Source organism: Monocercomonoides exilis (genome assembly GCF_001643675.1).
Source record: "Monocercomonoides exilis strain PA203 chromosome Unknown scaffold9-1957334, whole genome shotgun sequence".
Taxonomy (NCBI): Eukaryota; Preaxostyla; order Oxymonadida; family Polymastigidae; genus Monocercomonoides; species Monocercomonoides exilis.
Window position 1 is genome coordinate 1,477,067 of NW_027150554.1, and position 19,414 is coordinate 1,496,480.

Genomic DNA, 19,414 nt, shown 5'->3' on the forward strand with positions numbered 1-19,414 from the left:
AAAATAAAATAAAATAAAATAAAATAAAATAAAATGCATTTTCAACATTCGCTTAAAGTATCAATTCTCAAACAAATTTCTTTGTTTCCATTTCATTTCTCCGGCAATCTCTGATTCAGATATCAAATGCAAAGATATTCTATAAGACGATATGAATCATGATAATGTAGAAAAAGCTGCGTGAAATGTTGATGCATTTGAAGCAAATGTAGAAAATGACGACGAATGAATTGCATGAAATGGTAAATTGTTGAAGTTCGAAAATTGAGAAGATGAGAGCCAATTGATGTCAACGGAGAAATTCATTAAAATTCTCTTCTTCTTTCCTTTTTTTCTTCTTCTGCCGAGGAGAAACCTCTGAATCCTTTTCACTTTCAGCTCAATCTCTTTCCCTCTCTTTAGCAAAGAGTAGGAAATATTGAGTAATCTCTTTTTCATTTCATCTCTTAAGCTTTCAATTCCCCTTCTCTAACAAAAAATCATCTTTCCTCAAAAATAATTCTTTGTCAAAGCCCAACGCCAGGCATCTTCGAAATATCTTGAATTTCATCTGTCTGTCTGTATTTTTCTTCCCCACTTTTCTTTTTCTTCTTCAAAGCCAGCTTATCTTTCGCTCTATCAACTTCCTGAACTAAAAATAATCGCTTCAAAAAAATAACAACAGCTAACCTTATAAACATTTTTAAAGGCAATTTTCTGTTTAATATTGAATTGGCAACTGCTTTCTTCAATTCAATTTCATTATTCCTTCGATTTTGAATTGTTCCATCATCTAATTCGCTTATTATCCTTTTCAGATGTCATTTCTCCCTCAAAGGAGTCGAGTTCCGACTTTTCGAGGAAAAGAAATTCCTATAATTTCTATTAAATTCCATTTTGTTTCAACGAAAAACAAAACAAAATTCAACACCGTCAAGCATCTTCTTCTTGAACAGAAGATACTGCACAAATTTTCCTCACTCGAAATTCTGCACTGAAAGGTGGATGCAGCCATTTATAAAAAAATGTCATGTTTCTGGTTCCTGAAATGATGGTGAACGGAGACATCTTTAAAATGAATAGGAGTTATATAAGGGCATACGTGATGTTGTGTCTATCAATAATTTATAACTGTAACTGTTTGGTCGCACATGAATGAAAAACAACGCATCAATTAACCAAAACGAATATGTCGTCATCAACGAAACATAAAGTTACAGGAAAAAATTGTTCTTATGATGACGATATATTTCATTCGTCAATTTTTCATTCAAACAGGGAATATTTTTGTTCCAAGAAAACGATACGATCAATTCATCCATTACAGCAAATTGAAGAAGAAAAAGATTTTTTTTTCTTTCATTAAAAATTGCCAAAATGTTAACACGAGATGAAACGGTGTGAATTCATAGATTTTTGTGATTGTTTTGTGTTTTTATTTTCCATCTGCTTCTTCTATTCGATCATACACGAATTCAATGTGAATGATAAAAATGCTGTTGTTTTCTGGTACATTATTTCTTTAAAACACAGACGGAATTCAACACAAAAAAATTCACTGGTTTGCAGATATTGTTATGCTTGAATCCTTGATTGTTGAGGTTTTATTTTATTATTTATATTTGTTTGAAGAGTTGCTTTCTGAGCTTGAAGATTGCAATGATAACGAGCAGAAGCAAAAAATCATTGAAATGAATGAACTTATGGACGAAATGGAAAGTATGAATTCAGATCAATATTAAGAATCGAGCAATTCGAAAAAATTCAGAAAATGATTGATGAAAAGAAAATGAATTTTGGAAATGTGATTCTGCTTTTGAAGCACATTGGCTATTGTGAAATGTTAAAGCGCACATCCAACTCAAATTTTGGAAATTCTTCATTGGGAAAAAGTTTTGCCGAAATGATTATTTTTGAAAATGAGAAAAAAGAAGAAAAGAATGAAAAACTTTTGGCTGACCTTTGCAAATGCTATACAATGCTCAGTTATCATAACCTTAGAAAGGAATTGCTTTCAATTTGTCTGTCTAGCCTTTTGAAAGCAGCTTTGAACAAAGATGATAGTGAGGAGACTCGAAAAGAAGTGGAAATTGCTTTGCTAGCATTGAGCAACATTGAAGGATATCATGTGTGCTCTTTTTCTCTTTCTTTTTGTATTTTTGTATTTTTGTATTTTTCTTTTCTTTTTTCTTTTTCTTTCTTTTTTTTTAACAGAAAATAGAAAAGAAGCCGTATTTAGAAGAAATGAAAGAAATGATCTAATATCATCAGAATTATCGAAACCTTTCCTGCCTTTCCTATCAGTCGGCTTGGAAATTTTTAATTTTCAGATTACTCAAAAACAGACATTTGGAAGATAATATTGTGGATGCAACGCATTTTGCGAGAGAGGCAACAAAAGAATTGGAAGCGCTGAATAAATGTGTGGATTGGAAAAGAAAAGAAGAAGCGAATGAAGTGCTGGTATTCAGGAGATGGATTTAAACAATTGAGATTTATTTTCGCTATTGTCAATTGCAGACTGAAGAATATGTTTGTCTTTTCATCAGAATTGTTCAGATATATCGAGTTGCAAGAGAAAACAAAAGTGAAATAAGCGATTGGTGCATTCATTCCTTGAGAGAAGCAACTGAAAGAAGAATTGTGAAAATTTAAGCTTTTTTGAAAAGTGGTGCTATTGATGCTGTTTTTGAGGAAATTCAGCAACAGACAGTGGATGACGGAATGATATTTGATTGCTTGGAATTTTTTGAGAACATTTCAAGTAAATTGAAAGAAAAGAAGAAAGATGACAGGGAAGAAGCGAAAAGAAAGGCTATAAAAAAAGAGTATTTGGAAAAGATGGAAGAAGAAGGATACGAAGATATTATCACAAGCTTTCAAGAAATTATTGATTTCCTTGACTTAGGATTCCATTATTAATCGTTTGAGATTTCTGATTATTTTGTTCATTCTTGAGAAAGTGAAATGCACTTCACTTTGTAACTCAAAAAATATCTTTAATTTTTTATATTTTTCAAAACGCAATTTTGCAAGCATTTGAGTATTTTTAGTCTTTTTTCAACACACTTTGGAAAGCAGCAAAGCAAAGAAAGAAGGAAGGAAGGAATCACAAATGGTTGTTTCAAATATTTGGTATTCTTGAAGAAGAGGGAAAAAAGTTGAATTATGTTTTAAAGAAATAAAAAAATACTCTCTTTATTGGATTTGAAATGCGAAAAAAATCAAATTCAAAAGACGAAGAAAGTTGATTAAAAAAGAAAGTGGAGAATCAATTCCTTCTCTTTTTGAGAGACGCCACATTCTATGGGTCAGTCGCCCATTTGTGTGTTTTGGTGAATTGGATAAAAAACCGCTTTACGCTTATAAAACCAAAAAGCGCAAAGAGAAGGAACAACAAAAACATCAACAGTTTTGAAAACAGAACCTCAAAGGGTGGGAGTGTAAACGGTGGTGGGCAAAGGAAGGAATTGATTCTCCACTTTCTTTTTTAATTAAAGTGCATAAGCACCTTAATTATCAAGAAAGTGTTTCATCAATTCCTTCTCTTTTTGAGAGAATCAATAAGTTGGATGATGAAGCCATCATTACTACCACAGTGTGCGTCTTCTTTGCGTTGTTTCTCTCTTCCTCCTTTTTTGCTTGTGATTTTGTTCGAATAATGAATTGTTCTCCAAGTGACTTCTGTTCCTCCATCTCCTCATCAGGCTCGTCTACTCTGGAAGGGAATTCAACAGAATTTTTAGCTTCTTCCTCACTCAAACCTGGCTTCATCAGGCGCTTCTTATCCCTCAGAACCATCCCAGATTCCATTTCTCGTCTCTCCTTTTTGTTCTTCTGGTCTCTGTCTGGTCTGACGCACATCTTGACACCATTTTCTGCACACGGATTGTTTGCTAACTCTTCACTGGGAACATTCATTGTTGAGGCAATCACTTTCCCCAAGGTTGAAGCTAGATTGGCCTTCACATAATGCTTCACCAAAGTGTCTGTTCTAGGGGAAAGACGGGCAAACTTCGCAATCTGAGTTGGTGGAATTCCAGACATCGTTAGCGTTGAAAGCGTTGCAGCATTTATTGAATAAGGAGTGAAATGGCCTGGAATTCCTGCTTCTTTCAACGTCTCCTTTGCCAATCGTCTAATACCTTTCACTGTAAGAGGATGAAAAGTTTCGGTATTTAAAAACAATTTATTTCCATCTGGTTTTCTTTTCTTTATCTCTTCCCACAAAACTTGAATGGCCGAAGCTGGGCAAATTGAAGGGTTTTCATTTAAAAAAGGAACTGCAATCTCTGTTCGATTAAGCGATGTTTTTAGCCTTGTGTCTAGATATATTCCTTCCTGCTCGAATCTGGATCGTTCCATATTTACTCTTTCCAATTCTGTAAACCTGCACGCAGTGAATAACATGGTGAGCACAATGGCTTTCATTGTCAGATGTTAGAAACTCAAGCTTTGATTTTCTCCAAGATTAGAAAAGAATGTCAGAATGGTCTTCGGATTCCAAATTTCTTGAATCTTCTTCTTTCTTGTCATCTCCGTTCTTCTAAACCCTCTGATCAATATTTTTATTATCGGAATATCCCCAAAATTTGTGTTGTAAACCAAGCTTGTGAAGAATGAGACCGCTGAGCGGATAAGTTGCAAACATGACAGTTTCATTCCATTGTCTTTGAGTGTAATGAAAATACTCGAACATCGAGCGGCCAACTCGTGAATATCCTCTGGAATTATGCCCATATCACTCTTTTCCCACTGTTCTCCAAAATGCGCGAAGCCGAATAAATATCCATCCTACGTCGACTGAGCAATTCTCGATTTTCACTCCTCTTCCAATGAAACTGGGAAAGATCTCTCTTCCAACACCCTTTTCCACCAGCTCTCGCCTTTCTCTCTGGTGGATTGATCAATATGACTCTCAATCTGCCTGGAGGGAGACATGCACCTGTGTTTGTCATTGATGGCCCCTTTCTCAACACTGTTCTCAGACTCCTCCATTCGAATGTCCGATGATGTGTCTTCTCCAATAATACATCCCAGTTCTGCCCCTTCCAGTTCGGCAGGAGTAATACTACTGGTGCTCTCTCCTTCTGGGCCTTCCGAATCGTCATCGGAATCAGTGGAATTGGGGGGTGTGCCAGAACGCACTCGTTCTTCCATGGATAGGCCAGACCGTCTTCTCCCAATGGGCTTCCTATTCCGCACCAACGCTCGACCTTGTGGTTGTGTTGAGCTGCAAAGGCGTCCAGTGTCGGAGTAACTTGAAGCACCTCCAGAATCTGAGAGAGATCTTCGTCCGTAATGCTGTAGTCTCCTGCTCTTTCCAGGTGGGACAAAGCATCGGCTCTTGTGTTCTGCAATCCGGGGAGATGAACTGCTTTCAGGACTATTTTCAATTTCTCCTTCAATGTTTATATCCTTTTGAGTGTCGGGCGAAGATTCCTTCCTGCATTCCATCTGTTCACGTTGAAAACAACTGCTGAGTTGTCTGAACGAAGTTGCAACTGTGAAATCCGATTCTCTGCTAGGATTGGTGCAAAATGTGTTAGGGCAAGTTCCACAGCTTTTAGTTCTCTGAAGTTGGATGATTGGTTTTTCACCGCGAATGGAAAACGACTGTGACAATCTAGTGACATTCTGTTTAGTCTGAGGGTTGCTCCCCAGGAGCTTTCTGATGCATCTGTGGTTAGAACTGCTTCTGGAATAAACACTGGAGTTAGTCTGCGTCTGGGGTTCTTCATCAACATCCATCTCCATTTTCTTATCTGCAGGAGGATTGACGCATTCAGCTTCATCATTCCATCCCATCCGCCTGTCGTAACTCCTTTCTGCAACAATTTGTAGATGGATTGGAGGTGTAAAGATGCGTCTGAAAGAACGAAGCGCGTTGCACTGAGCTTTCCCACGAATGATGCGAAATCCTTCACTCTGACGGTCTTGGCTCTTAAACACCTTCTCTCCCACGAGCGACACAGTTCTCTCAGTGCCTTTTTTCTTTCCTCCGTAAGGCAAACATCGAAGCTGGTTGTGTTCCATTCGAATCCCAGGAAACTGAACTGCGAACTCGGTATGAGGTTGCACTTCTTCTTGTTTATCAGCAGACCGAGACTTTCCAAAAATACGATTATCTCCTGTATTATGTTCTTCAAGATTTGCTGAATTTGATGCAGCAAAAGAAGGTCGTCCAAATAGGCAATGACTCTGACATCCCATCTTCTTCTTATCTCCGCTGTCACCTCCTCATTATATGTGTGAACAGGCGCGGTGCATCTACAAAGCCGAAAGGCATGCCTTTGAAGGAGTTGTCTTTTCCCATGAATCTGAAAGCAAGATAGGGAATTAGTTCTCTTGAAACTGGAATTATATAATAAGCTTGTTCCAAGTCTAGGGATACTGCGTAATCTTTCCGACTTATTAGTCGTTCAACTGTTTTTTCTCCGTCGCACTTGAAATGTGTTTTTTTCACCACTGCATTTTGTCTCCAACAATCGAGAATTTGTCTCCAGTTGCCTGACTTCTTTTGAATGAGAAATACATTGTTTCTGTGTTTGACCTCCCTCTGCTCCATTGGAATAACAACTCCTGTTCTTTACTGTTCTTCTAATATTTTCTTGAATTCCTGGACATTTTGTTGGTTGAGAAGACACGCTCCATCTTTGAACTGGGCTCTGCTGAGAGCTTTCCTGGACTGCTTGCTTTTCCACATGGCCTGCACTCCATTGCTTATCAATTTCTCTCCTCCGATTCGCTTCCATGCTGAGAGAAACAAAGCGGTTCTCCCTCCAATGTGCCTCCTCTGCTCTGTTTCCTTGTGAACTGGACCTAAAATTGTTGACGCACCCCTGGTCTCCTGCTCCAACTGCTCTGGTTCCTCCTTCTTCCGAATTGATGTCTTCTTGTGGGGGCTGAGGACCGGGGGTATCTCCGAAAAAACCGTGTATTTGTGTGAGAAATGGGATAACTAAATCTTCTTTGAAGTGTTCCTGGTTGTTCTCTAACAGGAGCCTGAACACGTGTAATAGGAAGTGCCGGTCTCTGGAAGCCTCTCTCTCGCTTGGCTTCCTGCCTTGTTTCTTTGAGAATCAGTTCCTGTCTCTCTGTGAGAATTCCCGTTGAAGCGTCTGTGCTCATCGCTGTGGCAGCCCTGAAACCAAACCTGACTTGAATTCGAACCGTTCGTGCCTCTTGAAGAGCCCTGGTAATCATTATCAAGATGTCAGCTAGCCTTTCTTTTGCACCTTCACTTGAAGTCGGTATCTCGGCTAAACCTATGAGCGCAGCTTTTATCGCCTGGAAAAGAAAAATCTCCACCTTGAAACCCGCCTGATCTAATGCGTCGTTAATCCAGTTTTCTGTTCTCTTGGCAGTGGGCGGTTCAAGCGATAACAACGGGCTAAAATCCTGTGTCTTGTACTCCTCAACAACATCTTGAACGGATCTAGGGGAAATCCTTAGATCAAAAATTGAAATATTCGGCGTTTGTCCGAAAATGTCCTCAAACTCCTGACAAATAAGTTGGGATATGTCTAACACATCATCATTCTCCTTTCTGTCAGCTGAAGGGGTCAACTCCTGTGCTAAACCTTCCGATGAAGAAGGTGAAAAAATTGAAGAGGAAGAAAAGATGTTAGGTTGTGACAAGGTCCCTGGTTGGCTTTGCGCCCCACTGTGCTGCATTGCAGAATCAGCCGACGGAGTAAGTCCAACAATCGGAGGGAATTGCGAAGCAGACATCATTGATCAAATGTGGCGACTGACCCATAGATTGTGGCGTCTCTCAAAAAGAGAAGGAATTGATGAAACACTTTCTTGATTATTAAGGTGCTTATGCACTTTAATTATCGAAAAAACAACATCAACTTTTCTTGAAAACAGAAAAAAGAACAGGTATTTTGTTCAAATCAAATGAAGTGGAAAGATGGAAGCACAAAATGAATCAAAAAGCCAACGGATCAGCAACAAACAAAATAATCACCAATGAATGGAACCAACTTACAGGCAAAGCTTTGTTTTGTAATCTTGCGACAACTGAACTGATGATACAATCTTCGTATACTTCTTCTTCCATCTTTTCAAGCACTTTCCTTTTCAACTCTTTTCTTTTCGCTTCATCACTTTCTATTTCTCTTTTGCTTCTCAATCTTTCGCAAAGGATTCTGAAAAAATTCAAGCAATCCGGAGTTTGTTTATCGAACACATGTGATTGTGTAATCTCTTCTAAAGCAATATCAACAGCTTGCTTTCCAACAAGTCTTCAATCTTCACAGCTCTATTTTTTGCTGCTTTGCTCAATGGATAAATGCATTGATCACAAATTCCTCGATAATTCTCCTTTGCTGCTCGAAATGGCATAGGTTCAAACGCGTTCCTTTTGCAATTTGCGTTTTTATACGCTCAATTTATAACCAATTAATAGATAATAATTATTTAAAAACTTTTTATGGACCGATTTTTCGAAAAAAATATTTCTTGTTGAAAAAAATGATTTTTGAAAAATGACCCATAAAAACATGAATTTCATAAAAAATTATTCAAATTTAAAAGAAAATGTAATTTTTACACATCAAAAGTGTTTGCATTGTTTAATAGACTTATTTTATTAATTAATTTTCATCATTAACAATATAAATCATAAATAAAAAATTTAATTAAATATCTTTGATCTAACCCACAATAAAAATTTTTATATCTTGAAAAATTGATTATTCCGTTTTTGTTAAAATAGAACCAAAAAGTTTGGGATACGTTCACTTTTATATGTTAATATAAGTATGTTATTATATGCGCACTTGTTTAATATTGAAAACAGCTTTTATTATCAGTGACACAAACGCATGCATTTTCACTTCCATGTTGTTAAGCTGAAAGATTAAAATTTCAAAATTGGTAGCAATGGAACGCAAAAGGTTTTGTATGGTTCTTTTCATCAAATAAATATTTATTTTGCTATTTTCCTGCAAATATTTATTTGTTCTTTTGTATATAAATATTTTTTTGTATTAGGCTCGATCATGGCGTGCTTAAATAAATCAATGTTGCAAAATTAAACATTTCTTACACAAAATAGCTCAATGTTGAGAAATAAAAACATGTACTAAATAAAAGTTTGGTTTTTTTTACCATTAAAAAAAGAATTGTTTGAATTTGATTTATTTAACTCTAACAGTGAATTTGATGTTGCGCAATGTGGACGCGAGGAAGAACCATGCTAAATGATGTGGAAATGGATGGAAAACATGGAAAGGGGGAATGGAAATAAAACAATTCAGATATCTGAATCCATAATAATTCGAGATCCATTCAACATATCCAATTATAAGATTAAAAAGAATGTGAAGATGGGAGAAGAGAATGTGAAATCAATATTGAATTTTGAAAAGGCAATTGGAAGTCAACTGGAATATTTCATGGAAAATGATAATCATCTTGAATTGACAAATATCCAACTTCAACTTGCGTCTGGATTTGACAACTTGGACAGAACAATTATTTCAAACAGAGATGGAGAATTGGTGATAACTGGATGTTCATTCCATTCAGAAGCAGGAATCAACAATGGATTTGATTGTGTATTTGTGGATGCGATTGGAGGCAACATGGAAGTGAATGATGAAGGATCGTTCACATAAGAATGGCTTTTTGGATGTTCGAGTTTGCAGACTATGAGGAGACTTTCATTTGTTGTGAAAGGACAGATGAATCTGAGAAGAAGTGCATTCATTCATTCAACATCAACACTCAAAACCACAAACTGTTCAGTGTCATTTGAGAGCGGGGCATTGTCCAATGGAAAGATCCTATACAATGTGATAATCATTGAGGGGTGAGAACTGATTGTTGATGGATTTGTGATGGAAGGATGCATAACAGCGAAGAAATGAGTGAGAGGAGTGTGGAAAGAGAAGGGATGAAGATGCTGATGAAGAGAGGAGATTCGGAGGTGAAAGTGAGTGGGTGTACGTTTGGGATGTGTGTGTGCTCGACAGGGAATGGAAGGGGAAGAGGGATGATGATTAACACACTTGATCCGAAAGTGAAGAATACCAACACGGAAATGCCACCACTTGGGTTGAGGTTGGAGAACATCCGATTTGTGATGAATGATGCATTCATTGGGAATGATGTGTTCATTCGGTGTAACTCAATTGAGTAACAGTTGAATGAAAGACTGTTTGGACTGGACTTCAGCCAGGAGGCACTGAAGGAGGAGAACTCGATATGTGGGTCAGACAAGGAAAGGGATGATGTTGATCTGATGCCGCTGATCACATTCTATTGTTCTTCTCAGGTGTTTGTGTGTGTGAACGGGAGTGACAGCAGGCAGTGTGGTGCACAGGAGAAGCCATGCCAATGCATTTGGTGTGGAGTTCGGCACATTGAAAAGAGTGTTGCGAATATGATTGTTATTGATGGGGAAGGGATGATGGGAGAGGGATGTGTGATTGGAGATTTGAGTGTGAAGTCAATGAAGAAGATGAAGGCGATAGTCCATTTTAATGAAACAATTCAAGAGATGGGAAATGAAGGGGCTGTGATTGTGTTTGTGAATGAGAGTGTGATGGAGAGATGTTTGGGTAGAATGGGGAAAGCATTGTGAAAGAGAAGGATGGGAGATTGGAGATTTCAGGTTGCTTTTTCAGCTCGTCAGCAATGGATCTTGTGATGATGAGCATGATTCTTCATGTCGAGAGTGGGGAGCTGAAGATGAGTGAAACATCATTCAGTGGAATTCATTCAGCTGTACCACTTAGTCATTCTGTGGAGAATCTTGTGTGTCAATTGCTGAAACCAGAACGTTGAATATCGAGTGTGAGGGGGAAATTGTGAGAGTTGGGGAGAATGCGAAGGCAGAGATGAAGGAAATGATGTTTGAGAATATTTCAGTGGCTATTGAAGGAAGCGTGATAAAGATGGATGGAGCTGAAAGAGGATTGAGTGTGCTGAACTGTTCCTTTGTGAAATGTCAATGCACAAAAGAGAATGGAAGAATGATGGAGATTTGTGAATGCTTGGATGTGAAAATAGACAATTGCCTTTTTAATGGGAGTTCAAAGGAAAGAAATGAATATCATTTGAATGAAGAAGAGGAGATGTGCAAATGGGATGGATCTCTTGTGGATGTTGTGAAGAGTTCTGTTTTGATGAAAGACGCAACAATAACCAATTCACCAGAACGTGGAATAACAATGAGTGGAGAAAGAATTAGAATAGCATCAGAAAACATTTAACATTATTTATTGAGACTTCTTCACTTTGCTGAAACTGCAATTAACAAATTGTTTTGTTTCAAAACACTATGTTGTTAATGTTTTTAATCGTTTTGAAAGAGCTGCATGTTTTTAAATATCTCATTCATTTTCGATTTATGTTTTATTTTCAATTTTGAGAAAGTGATGATTTTAATATATTTGAAAAAGACATTTGGGGGAAAATACGGACTTTCAAGCTTTTTATGCACAAAGCAAGAAAAAATTGTTTCACTTATCACTTTGTTTCGTTTTCTCGGATTTCAAAATAAATTAGATTCTCACATCTGCAAACAGGCATCGTTGAAATCAAAACATAAAGTTTTCCAACATTTCACGAATGTCAAAAAATGGACCAATTTTTATTGTTTTTTTTTGTTCTCAAAAAGTCCATGAAAAGTGCATATTTTTTCAATGAATATACCTGAAGTCAAATATTTCGTCCCATTTTAGAATTATTTCAAAAACAATATCAAAATTACAAAGAAAAAATACCTAAACTCGCTTTTCAATGTTTTAATAAAAAACATTTCTATTTAAGTCTATAACATGTAATTATCAACGAAAATGTGAAAAGAATAAAAAAATAAACTTATCAAAAACAAATTCTCAATTATTCTCAACTCCAAATGATTTTAGAGACATTTAAAGATTAATAAAACCAAATAATTTCCGGTTTCAATGCATTTAAAAAGAGAAATTCTGAATTTAAAGTTAAAAAAAAAATGAAAGTATATGTCAGTTTTTCAAAGATTCAAATAAATTTATCATTTTTTATTCGTAAGGAGGTTTTGCTAATATTTATCGAACCATTGCAACCTTTTTTGAAATTTGAATTTTGCAGCTTTTAAACATTCAAACGAAAAAAAATATGATTTTCTGTTTGTTAAAAGGAGCTGTTTTCAATATTAAACAAGTGCGCATATAATAACATACTTATATTAACATATAAAAGTGAACGTATCCCAAACTTTTTGGTTCTATTTTAACAAAAACGGAATAATCAATTTTTCAAGATATAAAAATTTTTATTGTGGGTTAGATCAAAGATATAAAATTAATTTTTTCATTTATGATTTATATTTTTTCATGATGAAAATTAATTAATAAAATAAGTCTATTAAACAATGCAAACACTTTTGATGTGTAAAAATTACATTTTCTTTTAAATTTGAATAATTTTTTATGAAATTCATGTTTTTATGGGTCATTTTTCAAAAATCATTTTTTTCAACAAGAAATATTTTTTTCGAAAAATCGGTCCATAAAAAGTTTTTAAATAATTATTATCTATTAATTGGTTATAAATTGAGCGTATAAAAACGCAAATTGCAAAAGGAACGAGTTTGAACCTATGCCCTCGAAATATCTGAACAATGCTTGTGATAAGCTCAGCTAATTCTTTATTCGGCAATCTGCAATCAGAAAAGAAAGAACCAATCATATCAAGCCATCTCATCAAAGCAAGCTCTTCCAGAGTCTTTTTCCCCCCTTCCTCCCCTCTTTTTCTCTTCCAATCCACACATTTCCTCAGTTCTTCCAGTTCTCTTGATGCTTCTCTGGCAAAATGCAGCTCATTCGCAATTAAGTTTTCCAAGCTTTTGTCTTTGTGTTATCGATTAATCAAAAATTCCCAAGCGCACTGATGAGCAAGTTGAGTGTGATCGTGATGCTCCTGGTGATTTTTGATGATTTCTGTCATCTTATCCAAGAAAAGTTCTTGTTCCACTTTCTGATGAAAAATAAGGAGGAAAAAATAAATCTCATCAAAAATGGGAAATAGAAATGCTCATTCAGTTCCATCATCAATGTAACTTGAACATGATAAAGCCAGTTCCACTTCTTTTTGTGTTTCCTCGTTTTCCTCTTTCTTCAATGCAACTTTCAGAAGGCAAGACAAGCAAATTGAAAGCAATTTCGAATCGAACTGGTTGCCAAGCAAAAGATAGCTTTGGCGCAGATCAACAATTTGCAATTCAGTGAATTATTAAATTCAAGGAGCAGGTTTGCTCAACAATAATGATGAGATAATAGTACGTTTAATGGGTGGTTTGAAATCTGATTTCGCTTCAACTCAAATTCAAAGGAGAAGTTTGATGTCATTAAGTTTCATAGATCAACAACCAATGAGAAGCTTACACGTGGATGGTGAGGAAAAGGAATTTGATCTTCTTTCAATGATGGAAAAAGTTCAAAAAATAATTGAAGAGTTATACAAGAGCTGAGCCTGAATTTCATCATCAAGGATAATAGATTGTGTACAGATAAGAAAGGAAAAGAGAGAGAGAGAGAGCGGAAAAAGAGAAGCTCTCGGTCAAGATCATTTTCTTCGGAATATGGATCAAGTTATAAAAGTTGCATGCCACAGAAAAAACACAGACAACTCCAATGGAACATTCGCGCATCCCCTCGGACCAAGTGTTTTGATGGAGAGGTGGATAGTAATTGGGATTCCGAGGAGGAGGAAGAGGAAGAGGAAAACCTAGACTTTGCAAAAAAAATCCAAGCAAATGGCTGTCACTTCGAAAGCAGATGGGAGGGCACTGGAAGTTTATCAAGTTATGCAAGTCATTTTCTGTGAGAATAAGCGAGGACAGTCTAAATGGGATATAATCACATCGGTTTTAGCATGACTTTTTGCGACTATATCCAATTGCGATTACACTCAATTTCGTTTTTAATAGAAAATAATTAATTACCATTGGTGCCAAACCCTGAACCTGGTGCCAAACCCGGAACTGGCAAATATTTGTGTAATTTGAAAAAAATAATAACTTATTGCAAACAAAGAACGAAGAGCTCTCATTCAAAATTTGACTATGCCTATTATTATTTATTTATATTTTTTTTAATCAAAAACGCTAATACATTCGTATTCATAAAAATTGTTTAATTCATCAATTATCCAAAAATAAATATTGTAAACAAGATAACAATAAAAATAAAATATCATATCACGATTTGTTTTATATATGTGAATAAAAAATCAATATGTGTTAAAAAATATTTGTGATTCACATGACAAAATAATTTTTTCACATTTGATCATAACCATAAGAATGTGAAAAGTTATTGGCAAGCTCAACCACAACTTGCGAGAGAGGTTTGCATTAAATATTTCAAGAAGCCTTTAATAACAATTTATCTTTCTTTTAATTTACAACTATAATTTTATGAATACGTCTGCCAGATACCTGTTTTGTCTCAAGCATGCTTTTTTTGGTAGCAGACGTTCCAAAAGAAAAGGTTACAGTCTGTTATTTTTGGAATGAAATTTATTCTATTATTGTTTGTTATGCATCACTTTTAAAAGCTTCAAAAACGGGGCTATAACTGCAGTGTTTAATATATATTTTTTAAAGTTTGTTGGTATTTAATTTGTTCAATGATAAGCCAAACTTTGTTTATATGGTATTTATACTAATGACTTACTGTAGTTAATATTTTGATTCAAATAAATACATATTCAGCTATTAATTAAGTTGATATTATTTATTAAAATTTGTTCAATTCTTTCTATGTTCAATTATCGTACTCGATCTACAATAAAATTTCTTGTGCATTTTCTCAATACATTATGTTTGTTGGTGTTTTATTTCAAAATTCTTTATTTTCACAAAAATATACGATGCATTTATTTAAACAATATTTGTGTAATTTTATTTTATTTATATGATTCAAAGTAGTATTTTTTAAACTTCGAACAATATGTCATTTATAATTTTATAAATCAAGATAATATCCAATAATTAGATGAATTGTGAATAGAATTTTTCTATTTGAATAGATTCAACTTATTTGAATGAACTGGGTTTTTCTAAAATGAAGTCATGTTATTTAAAATGGTTGAAGTGACACTTGAATAAAGTGCGATACACTTAAATAAATAATTCATAAAAAAATAGTGAACACTTATTATAATATTTTTGTGTTTTATCTTTCACTTTATCAACAAAAAAATTGAAAAATCTTAAAAACTGAGATTCTTCTTTATTCTTAAACAATATTAGATATATGTTTAAAGAAAAATTTATTTGACAAACAGAGGTAGAAATGAATGCAAATTTCAATTTGTTATCATTATTTTATTCCATTCCAACTTTTATGTTTTTCATTTGATCTCTGTATAATTAAATATAAAAAAACAAAAATTTGTTTCTATTGATGTTCGTGGAGTGATCCACACCAACAAAGCGTATAATTCTGAAGCGCTCAGTCGAGTCGACAGGTTGATGCAGCTTTCATCTTTGCTACTTTCTCCGTTAAGAAGATATATTCTATTTTCATTAATCGATTTATTTCACAAAGCCTCTCAATATTCTTCTTCACTGCATTCTTCTCCTCTCTCCTCCAATGAGCATCAAATGATGTCTATGTCATTATCATCTCAACTTCCTTTGGATTTTTCTTTATGATATCGTTAAAAATCTCCTTGCATTTTTTCGCTTCTTCTTTTGCCCTCCTCCATCAAATAGTTGCTACGGTATGTACCACAAGTACAATTAATAATGTCACAACGAATAAAACTTTAACAACCAATGTCATCATTGATTTTCCAACCTTTCCTCCTTCAACAATTCTTTCATCTCCTTTTGATTGAAGTTTTCTTCTGTTTTCAGAATGAATGAATCAGTTGAGGCTTGAAATTCAGTCCTTCCAAATAAGATCTTCACGGACACTTCTGTTGCCTCAAACGCAGTTGTAATAATTGAGGCTGGAATAGCTGTGTGAAACTCTGTTTCTCCTACAAACTCCTCTGACTGCAGCGGATACGACTGGAGATTGTGAACCGAACCATCTGATGAATCAATCTGGAGAGCAAAGCCACAGGGAAGAAACTCTAAACCAGCAAGATTAATGACAAGGGTGCCACCCTACTGGCGAGATTTCACTGAAGTCAGCTGCAGAATGAAGAACGGAGAGACTCTTTCTGAAGCAATTCCAGAAAGACTGCATCCCAAGTTCAAAACCCAAAGTGATGAGTTCTCTTTTAAGCCATCTCCGCCTTTCAGACTTTGAATGAACAGTAGTGCATGGCCAGAGCACGCGATGCTACTCCTTACGGATAGATGGCCAGCTTCGTTCGGGCTGTTATTAGCAAACAATATAAATAGCATGGAGATGCTTCCACCAGAGATCGACAGTCATATCTTGGACAAATTGGTAATTGTGATGTCTTTAATTGCTACCGAGCAATTGAGAAGATCAACCATCGATCCGCTCCACTGGTATAGCTCTTCTGATCGCTTGTCGTTCGTTCTCAGCTCTGACGCGCTTGCTGCACCGTCGAATACGCACAAAAACATGCAAGTATCTGTCAAATCTGTCAACGCCGCAATGCAACATTTTTTATACGAAGAAGCACACATTTTGTTCGAGCATTTCTTCAACTCCAGCAACAAAGACAAAGATGAGACAGCCAAACAGTACGGGCCAAGCGAATCTCGGGTTATGTTTTGTAATGAAGAGTGTTTCGACCGAGATGCTGAGTCATTCGACGTCACGCTCACTGAGCACCCATCACCAAACATGGTGTTAGAAACAGCCAAGAAATTCATCTCAACATCCGAATCTTGGCATTCAACAGAAACCAACGATTCACTTGAAACGTGAGTATCATCGAATTCCAAATGAATGCCTTGGATGTTTGAATGCCCTCCAGAACCGTCTGAGGAAAACACAATCACGCTTGATCCATTCTGAGTGCCTCTCATCTGAATGTTCTGGAGCTGGCAGTCTTTGCAGTTGCGAAGAATGAGGCCTGATCGCTGAGCGCTGCAATTGGATGCACGCACCGGCTGCATGGACAGCTTTGCCAGATCGTGGAAATCCATTAGCACTCCAGATATAACATCTGTGAAATTCAGAAATGCACACGAGAAATATTGCTCACGACTTGCTGCCAGGCATGAAGAACTGAAATGGAGGCCAGCAAAAGTGCAGTCAAAAATCGTCAATCTTCCACAGCTCATTTCAATAATAGAGCAATTCAGTTCAATTTCAGATCCTCCACCAGAAGCTTCTTGAGCAAATATTGTATCGTCAATCAACAAGTTGACATCAGCAAGCGACAGCAACCTCAAATGCGTAGAAGAAAAAGCGCTTCAAAATGAAAACGTCAGATATTTTATTTTCACTGTCGACGAATACGAAAGGAGACTTCCCCTCTTGATTTCGATGATGAGGTTCATTAGAATATCCCCTCCTATGCCTTACGGATCCAGCTGCTCGATTGAGACATCGCTTGTGCTTGCTTCTCCAGACACCACAGCGCGCTTGTCGATCAGCAAATTGCTGTAAACTGAATGAATGACGTGGGGCAGCGCAACATTCAGCGAAATGCATGGTTCGTTCATTGCACCACACTGCCGCGAATCAGACGCGTTGTCCGCTGTTGAAGACGCAAATATCTTCTCGCTCTGATACACAACCACAAGCAGCAACAGATCTTCCTCGTCATAATAATTCTGTGCTATTCATCCCCACATGGCAAACTCCCGAACAAACTGTGCTCTGAAATCGAGCTGGAACAGCTCCGCCCCGATTTGAGCTAAAACATTCGCACATTTCACATACACGTCTCTTCCCCTTCAAGCTTTGTTCTCCATGAATGTGGTGTTTTTCAACAAGAAAGGAAGCAGCCCATCGCTCGCAATTGATGAGCAATCCAGGAACATCGCGCCTCCTCTTCCAGTCGCTGAGCAGAAGCATCCAGAGATCGAACAAAAGTTGCAGTGGAACAACGAGCCTTCGCTCAATTTCATGGCAATGCATCAGCCATTCTCACTCAGGCTGCTTCCGCTGCTCTTGATCGACGTGTTTTGGACAAGCACGCAGGAAGGCTCGCTTCTACAGCAGCTGATGATCGACGGCTCAGAAGTAGCACTTTGGCGAAGCGAGAAAAGCGTGCAGCATTTCAGGTGCACTATTGGACTGTCACCTTCATTCATTTCTTGTGTCCCGTCTTGCAATTCCGTTAGTGCCAACACAGCTTCAATGCTTCCGAACATCAGCTCCATATTGATCGTCGAGACATTCGTCAAGTCAACGCTGTTACCATTCAATGCGTTGTGTATGCGATCTTTTGTTTTGATGGTTTGATTGAGCAGAGCAGAATTTCGCATGTTCCAGACAGGCAGACAACGATGAAACAAGAAATGCTTGTGTGAGAAGCTCGTCCAAATAGAAAGAGAAAAGCGGTTGAACTTTATTCATTATTCAATGAAATAATGAAGACTCATTAGTTTGTTTTTTATCTTTTTTTAAAAAATTATATCAATTTCTAATATTATCCGATAATTTTTTTTCACAAGTCCTTTAATGTTTTCGAATCAATTAAAGTTCAAAAACAAGTTGTTTATGTATGTGTTGATGCAATACATTTTATAAATCTGAATAATTTCAATTCACTTATTTTGCGCAAATAAAATGTTTCTTTTCATTTCATAATTCGTGGAATTCTTCTTTTCATCAATTTTTAAAACTGTTAAAGCATGTGGATTACATTCACAAAAGGTTTAACAATCAAAGAATGTGATGTTGATGCGTTTTAAATTATGTATTGGTGACAAAGAATTTATTCAGTTTTTAAAATATTTTGATCCTTTTGATCTTTGAAGGAATTTGTTGAAAACAACAAAAATCATTTCCAGAATAACATAATTATTATGCAAATAATATTTGAAAGTTTTTGCAATCAATTTTATAGACATAAAAAATATTTGTTTAATAAATTAATTTTCGTAACTCAAATGAACTCAGTCTATCTCAAATGAACTCGGTTTATTCAAATGAACTTGATCTATTCGAATAAACATGAGTTCATTTGAATAAGCCTGGTTTATTTTAATAAAAAAAATCTATTCAAAATTCATCTTTTGATGTTAAACATTATCATTTTTTCAATTTATTTAATTTTCAAATTTTTAAACTGTATTTCTTTGAAGAGAAATTCATTAACATGAGGAAAAAACAATATATGTTGATTGAATAAAACAAGTTAATATTTATATATGTAATGAAATAGAACAAACAAATAAAAAAAGAATTATGAAATGTCAAAATTTTTTTGAAAAGTAACATCAGATCAAAAATCTGACCCATGGAAGTTAATTATTATTCATCCCGTTTCCATAATTCAAATGATAAAATCAAACTATCATAACAATGTTTATTGGTTCGTTGCAGAC

General features: G+C 35.8%; 7 protein-coding genes across 7 annotated transcripts; 1 reads left to right on the forward strand and 6 right to left on the reverse strand.

The window, feature by feature from the left end:
• Positions 1 to 506: 506 nt before the first annotated feature.
• On the reverse strand, positions 507 to 1,178 carry MONOS_17213 (uncharacterized protein; the record flags this gene model as incomplete). Its single annotated transcript, XM_067870111.1, has 4 exons — positions 507 to 626; positions 670 to 696; positions 943 to 1,022; positions 1,082 to 1,178. 4 exons carry the CDS (start codon positions 1,176 to 1,178, stop codon positions 507 to 509), a joined length of 324 nt encoding a protein of 107 aa, XP_067732597.1.
• Positions 1,179 to 3,498: 2,320 nt separating this feature from the next.
• MONOS_16373 (uncharacterized protein) lies at positions 3,499 to 4,410 on the reverse strand (the record flags this gene model as incomplete). The annotated part of the gene is made up of 1 exon (XM_067869283.1): positions 3,499 to 4,410. One exon carries the CDS (start codon positions 4,408 to 4,410, stop codon positions 3,499 to 3,501), a length of 912 nt encoding a protein of 303 aa, XP_067732598.1.
• A 390-nt stretch (positions 4,411 to 4,800) lies between these two features.
• Positions 4,801 to 6,192, reverse strand: MONOS_16372 (uncharacterized protein; the record flags this gene model as incomplete). The annotated part of the gene is made up of 1 exon (XM_067869282.1): positions 4,801 to 6,192. The coding sequence occupies one exon, from the start codon at positions 6,190 to 6,192 to the stop codon at positions 4,801 to 4,803; it is 1,392 nt and encodes a 463-aa protein (XP_067732599.1).
• A 57-nt stretch (positions 6,193 to 6,249) lies between these two features.
• On the reverse strand, positions 6,250 to 7,713 carry MONOS_16371 (uncharacterized protein; the record flags this gene model as incomplete). The annotated part of the gene is made up of 3 exons (XM_067869281.1): positions 6,250 to 6,299; positions 7,248 to 7,429; positions 7,481 to 7,713. The coding sequence occupies 3 exons, from the start codon at positions 7,711 to 7,713 to the stop codon at positions 6,250 to 6,252; spliced, it is 465 nt and encodes a 154-aa protein (XP_067732600.1).
• Positions 7,714 to 9,856: 2,143 nt separating this feature from the next.
• MONOS_13759c2 (uncharacterized protein) lies at positions 9,857 to 10,576 on the forward strand (the record flags this gene model as incomplete). Its single annotated transcript, XM_067866492.1, has 2 exons — positions 9,857 to 10,053; positions 10,168 to 10,576. The coding sequence occupies 2 exons, from the start codon at positions 9,857 to 9,859 to the stop codon at positions 10,574 to 10,576; spliced, it is 606 nt and encodes a 201-aa protein (XP_067732601.1).
• Positions 10,577 to 16,369: 5,793 nt separating this feature from the next.
• MONOS_14562 (uncharacterized protein) lies at positions 16,370 to 17,936 on the reverse strand (the record flags this gene model as incomplete). Its single annotated transcript, XM_067867374.1, has 3 exons — positions 16,370 to 17,303; positions 17,442 to 17,644; positions 17,802 to 17,936. The coding sequence occupies 3 exons, from the start codon at positions 17,934 to 17,936 to the stop codon at positions 16,370 to 16,372; spliced, it is 1,272 nt and encodes a 423-aa protein (XP_067732602.1).
• A 62-nt stretch (positions 17,937 to 17,998) lies between these two features.
• On the reverse strand, positions 17,999 to 18,244 carry MONOS_14563 (uncharacterized protein; the record flags this gene model as incomplete). Its single annotated transcript, XM_067867375.1, has 1 exon — positions 17,999 to 18,244. The coding sequence occupies one exon, from the start codon at positions 18,242 to 18,244 to the stop codon at positions 17,999 to 18,001; it is 246 nt and encodes an 81-aa protein (XP_067732603.1).
• Positions 18,245 to 19,414: the final 1,170 nt, after the last annotated feature.